Source organism: Aquila chrysaetos, chromosome 13 (genome assembly GCF_900496995.4).
Source record: "Aquila chrysaetos chrysaetos chromosome 13, bAquChr1.4, whole genome shotgun sequence".
Taxonomy (NCBI): domain Eukaryota; kingdom Metazoa; phylum Chordata; class Aves; order Accipitriformes; family Accipitridae; genus Aquila; species Aquila chrysaetos.
This window is the reverse complement of record NC_044016.1, coordinates 20,476,979-20,482,978: the sequence shown is the minus strand read 5'-3', so window position 1 is coordinate 20,482,978 and position 6,000 is coordinate 20,476,979. Positions and strand designations below refer to the sequence as shown.

Here is a 6,000-nt window from a genome sequence, read left to right as displayed (position 1 = left end):
GATATCCCTGTCCACAGCAGGGGGGTTGGAACTAGATGATGTTTAGGGTCCATTCCAACCCAAAACTTTCTGTGATGGACCTGAGCAAGTTCCCTTTTCAGTGCAGTACAATGTGCCAAAATTGCTTTGTAAGACATATATGTTTGGCGTAGATTTTTAATTGTGTGGTTAATTACAGCCACAAATTCTGCTGGTTTTGATTCTCTTACACACAAAAGAAGAAAATAAATGTTTTCTATGTTGAATTTTATTTCACTATGTTGATTTTAAGCATTTGATAATACCATTCCTTTCAAAAATAGTGACACCTATGAAATTCTTTTCAGAATGTGGTCGGACAATTCCAGGAGTTGTAAAAGGAAGTAAAATGATGCAATTGTATGTGGACAATACACCAGACAAATTCACAGGACTATGCTTATTATTTGTTCGTTGTAAGAATGACAGCCCTTTAAGTGCAAAAACTATGCATGAGGTATTCTCTCATATTTTAAAAACTAAAAACTTTGAAAGTAGTTATTTTTGTTTCATTATTTGTTTCGCTATTGTCACGTAACTAAAGTTGCTGGTAACTGCGTTTTTTGAATGTTAAGCTATATCATGCTCTTTACTTTCCTTTTTGGGTAGACAATGAATAGCTGTATTACTTCAGCAAATACTCAGGATATCTTGTGAATTCAGCATCTTACAGGACTCTTGTTAAAGAAGTCAGCATTTAGATTAATTTCTCATTCTCCTTGCTGTTTTTGAAGAACTTAAAGCCATGAAGTATATTTTAGATGGGATCAAAATCTCTAAACTAGAAGGACTCACTAAGAAGACTTTATTGCAAATACCAGGAGAGGAAAAGTTTACTTGTACCTTTCTCTTTTATGTGTCTTTGAATGTGTGAAATACACTTTTATCCTATGTAAATTATGTAGCATGAGCTTTTCTGCTTTACAAAACAAATTCTTAGATAAGTGTGGGCTTCATTCTCATTTATAGCTACACATCTTAATACATGGGCAGTGCTCAAAGGACTGTAAATTTATAAGAATCAGTCCTATACATATATCTTCTAATTAATATGATTTCAAATTCTTCAGACAGAAAATCCATTATCAATTTATATACTTGATATTATATATTAAAAATATTTTATTCCTTTTGAGAGCTAAGAAGGTGAAGGGGGAAGAGCACTACTAGAAGTAAGATACAAGACCTGTCTTTATCAAGAGTCTCAATATTGGTCATAAATATTACCTTTGCATCAAATTCCTTACTGAAGTGATAAGAAAAGGGAATTTATGTTCTAGGAAGTTAGTTACATGAAATATGCTAATATTTGCTGATTTGAAGGACATTTAAAATGTTGAAATATTAAAAATAGTCAGAACTTAGGAAGTTTAGTTTTGGAGAGTAGACAAAAATTTCATCTGAATCAAAGTAATATACATTCAGTCAAATAATTGCTTCTAATATAGTTTCAGATATGGACATTCAGAGCATTTTTGCTACTTGCGTTTCATTACTTGTCCCCATCTACAATTAGGTACTATGTGGAATATTTTTAATTGTTAGGTACTATTTAAAAATTTCCAAACTTTCTGTATGATAGGGAAATAACTGAAATTAAAAAAAATATAGCCTGGCAGCCTTTTAAAACTGTATTAAATCAGTATTGACTTCTCTTTTTTTATTGAAAACAGTATCTTATGGTCACATTGTAGGATTCAGTATTTTGTAAAGATTTTGTCTCCTTAAATTAAAGTATTCGTTGGCCAATTGGAGTGCCTTTATAAAAAGAATACACTGATTTTATAATACTGTTTCCAGTCTAAGTTACTGCATTACTAACAATCATTCTGTTACAATGCAGGATATATTCTTTGGTGTTTTGGATGCCACTGAAGGACTCCTATGTGGTGTTAGGAATATGATAGAAAAGATTTTTCTCCCTGCTATCCTTGCAACAAATAATTGGGGTGCTTTAAGTCAGACCAAACAGGATACAAAAGACAAACAGAATTTCGTGGAAACAATTAACAGATACCTTTCATTTTTAGAAGGTAATCATTGCATTTAGGAAGCAATCAAACTAGACGTATTCTACTTAAGAATTTATGTTTAAAAGCAGTAGTACATAGGTAAGGAACTTTTCATGTTCTGCAAGGAAAAATAAAATTATCAATTGCTTGCATAATTAATACAGGAGTAGGTTATTTACTTAATACTCTAGTGATATATTACTTTTAAAGAGTGTCGTGGTTTAACCCCAGCCAGCAACTAAGCACCATGCAGCCACTCATTTACTTCCCCCCTGCCCAGTGGGATGGGGAGAGAATCGGGAAAAGAAAAAGTAAAACTCATGGGTTGAGATAAGAACAGTTTCGTAGAACAGAAAGGAAGAAAATAATGCTAATAATAACAATAGTAAAATGACAATAATAAAAGAATTGGAATATACAAAACAAGCGATGCAGGATGCAATTGCTCGCCAATTGATGCCCAGTTAGTTCCTGAGCAGTGATCTGCTTCCTCTGCCAACTTCTCCCAGTTTATATACTGGGCATGATGTCACATGGTATGGAATATCCCTTTGGCCAGTCTGGGTCAGCTGCCCTGGGTGTGTCTCCTCACAGCTTCTTGTGCCCCTCCAGCCTTCTTGCTGGCTGGGCACGAGAAGCTGAAAAATCCTTGACTTGTTGCCAAGTAGTGTTTATACTAACTGAAAACATCAGTGTGTTATCAACATTCTTCTCATACTGAATCCAAAACAAAACAGTATACCAGCTACTAGAAAGAAAATTAACTCTGTCCCAGCTGATACCAGGACAAGGAGGAACACTGGATTTAAAATAAGAATCTTCTGCTTTATGTGACTGCAGTAAAATGGCTATTACATTGAAACAAAACTGACTGCAGACATATATTCCCAAATTTAAATGCTTAAACTGGTAGAAATTAATTTTAGAGTCTTAATTGGTTCTGTATTGTAATTGCTTTTTTTTTTTTCCAGGGGCTATAATAAGCATTGAAGGAACTGTTGAGTTGAAAAAAATAGATTACATTAATTTTTCTAAACTCCAGTCCTTTGAGAAAGTAACTGCAGCAGCTGATAATCCTGACGTGGTTCACCAGCTAGAGGAAGTACTTATGATATGGTATAGACAAATTGAACAGGTAAGTTGTTGTTTTAACACATCAATCCAGCATGAATATGAATAGCTATTTATAAATTATATGAGACTTGCCTGAAGTTAGCTGAAGGCTTCAGCTGCATCTCCACCTGAGTAAGACAAGTGCTTCACTTCTACGCACAAGTTAAGTAGGTAGTCCTTATCCCTAGGAACTTAGTCTAGCAAGAATAAGAGTTTCTGAACAGTTAATGCACAAATAGTAAGAAGGAGAGGACAGAAGGATGCAGGAGTAATAACACTGGTGAGGACCACATGTATATACAGTTAGGTATACTCTATACATTACCTATTAAGTTTCTGCTGCCGGTCATGGTATGAGATGATACTACTCTTTGCAAGATCTTTGACTGAGCCCAGTAGGGCATTTTTGATCCTGTGTAAATCCTACATGGTAAGGTCTCAGTTATCCAAGTAATTGGTGTCTGAGACTTCTGTGATAAAGCACTGAACCCTTTGTCAAAATACAGAATCTGTGTAGGCTGGGACGTACTTTACTTGTAAGGGCATATTATGTTTAGTGTATTTAGCTCATGAGAATAAAAATGTAAAAGACACGTAAAAAGAGCTGACTGCACTTTTACCAACATACAAATGAGTACGTTTATGACTTTACATCTGATATTTCATGTTTTTATTAAAATAGTTCAAGTTTTTACCAGTGAAGTTACATTTGGTGCTTTTCAATCCATAGATTCTGATTAAAGAAAAAAATATGGGTATATGCTGAAATTCACCCAGTTTATGACAGCAGTTGAACATATGTATTGGTTGCCTTCATTTCAGTTTGAGAATATGATTAAATTCAAACTTAGGATGCTTTTCCAAATCAGAACCATTTTCATGTGTCAATAACTGCAAGCTTGTTCCTTTTTAATTTAGTATCCTCAGAGTGTTTCTTCTCTCCTTTATAAGGATTTGTCTATTCTCTATAGTAGATGTTTGGGTTTTTTTCAAATTGGTTGCAGGTTCTGATTGAGAGTAAGCAGATGAGGAAAGAAGCTGATGATTCAGGTCCGCTGACTGAACTAGAGCACTGGAAATGTATGTCTGCTAAATTTAATTTTATTATTGAGCAGATCAAAGGACCAAACTGCAAAGCTGTCATTAACATTCTGAATGTTGGACATTCTAAACTACTAAGGGTAATTATTTTTTTCTTATGTTATTTTTTTACTATAGTAGACAAAGCTTGCGATAATTATTTTGTTTCATTGCATTTAAGAGAGATTTCCTGAGGAGAATTAAGAGAGGAAAATTTAGATATGGTGCTGGTGTGCTTAATCTTTTAAGAGAAAGAACAAGGCGTTTTTAGAGATACAGATAAAAATTATCATAAATGAAATTAACTTTTATTGCCGGCTTTGACAATGCCTTTAAAAAATTAATTTACCAAGGTTTACTTCTGGCACATCAGTGCAAATTAAAGAAATAGTTCACTATGTATAAAGTTTTTCACAATACTGTTTTCCCTCTAGATGTGGCAAGAGTTAGATGCCAGAATCACAGATGCAGCAAATGAATCAAAAGATAATGTGAAATACTTGTGCACACTTGAAAAAGTTTGTCAGCCACTTTACAACTATGATCTTGTAAGTATGCCTTTCATCATTCTTTAAACAAAGTTTAGGTATTTACTTAGAATGCCCAGGGCAAACGAAATCTTCTTTGTATTTGCTCAAAAGTAAATTTTCTAATTTACTCTTCTATTTTTCTGATTTTATTTTTTCCTAAACACCTGTCAAGCTAAATGTTAAAGCATTAATTTATTCTATATTACATAAAATATGTATTTATTGATAAATACATATTATTGCCTAGTAATTCAGTCCTGCTGCCAATATTATATTTAAAATGAGCTAATACAGATACATATTTTATAATAAAAGAATCTTAAAATATGTCTTTCATTGAAAATTCCGTACATGTCAATGAACAATCACACAGCTGTAACCAAAATAACAAAATTTCAGTTATATAGAGAATAATGAAACCTAATGAGGTCCTAAATGGGTAAATTAATATTTTGATATTGAAAACAGTATTAGCTAGTTCTGTTTGCAGAAATACCAGCTAGTCAGAATTTAAATAATTGGTTGTCCTTATAGACTAGTCAGCCCTTGTTCAAGGTAACAGTTATTAGGTTTAATATTAACTACTAATTATTATAACAGGTATATGTTTCTATTCATTGGTGCAGAATAGGGTGGAAGGAGGAAATAGCCTAGGAAAAATTGCTTCTTCTGCTTTGTTTTTTAGTCCCCCTTGTTTTAGTCCTACCTGCCTCCAGTCCTCTGTTAGGAAGAGTTGCATTTCTTTTGAATTGCTGGCAGCTTAGGATCTTACTTCAAAGTTTTAACTGAGGGGAAGAAAAAAGTCTGTGATAATATATGACATAGAACTGGTACTGCATGTCATAGTAGGCGAGAGGAGTATGATAAACAGTATTACCAAGACACTGTTTATCTTCAGCTCTTCAGAGTATCACTAGAGGGTGCCAGATACTGGGCCATAATGACGAGCTGCTTCACATGGGTTATCAAAATAAAATTATTTTTATCTTAAACAAAGAGACATTTGTGGGTGGAAACCCATTAAAGAGTTCATCAGTTTACTAATACAGGATAGTTAACTATAGTTCTTTCTTTAATCTGGAACAATTTGGATAAATCTGAATTTATGTTTCATTTCTTGGAACATCGTTCCAGACATCAGGATAATTTAGGTAGGATTTTTTATGGTATTCAACTTAAAAATAGTGACATCCAGGTTAAATATATCCTGTTTTAAAAAGAAATACATTCTGGATTGAGTTGAATTT

At 33.3% G+C, this 6,000-nt stretch overlaps 1 protein-coding gene across 1 annotated transcript in view; it reads left to right on the top strand.

The window, feature by feature from the left end:
- Positions 1-291: 291 nt before the first annotated feature.
- The window catches only part of DNAH8 (dynein axonemal heavy chain 8), a 148,697-nt gene continuing 142,988 nt past the window's right edge, over positions 292-6,000 (top strand). Inside the window, exons 1-5 of the mRNA XM_030036172.1 lie at positions 292-475; positions 1,862-2,051; positions 3,002-3,165; positions 4,148-4,324; positions 4,658-4,771. Of these exons, the coding sequence (XP_029892032.1) occupies positions 311-475; positions 1,862-2,051; positions 3,002-3,165; positions 4,148-4,324; positions 4,658-4,771 (810 nt within the window). The 5' untranslated portion in view covers positions 292-310. The remainder of the gene's footprint in view (positions 476-1,861; positions 2,052-3,001; positions 3,166-4,147; positions 4,325-4,657; positions 4,772-6,000) is intronic.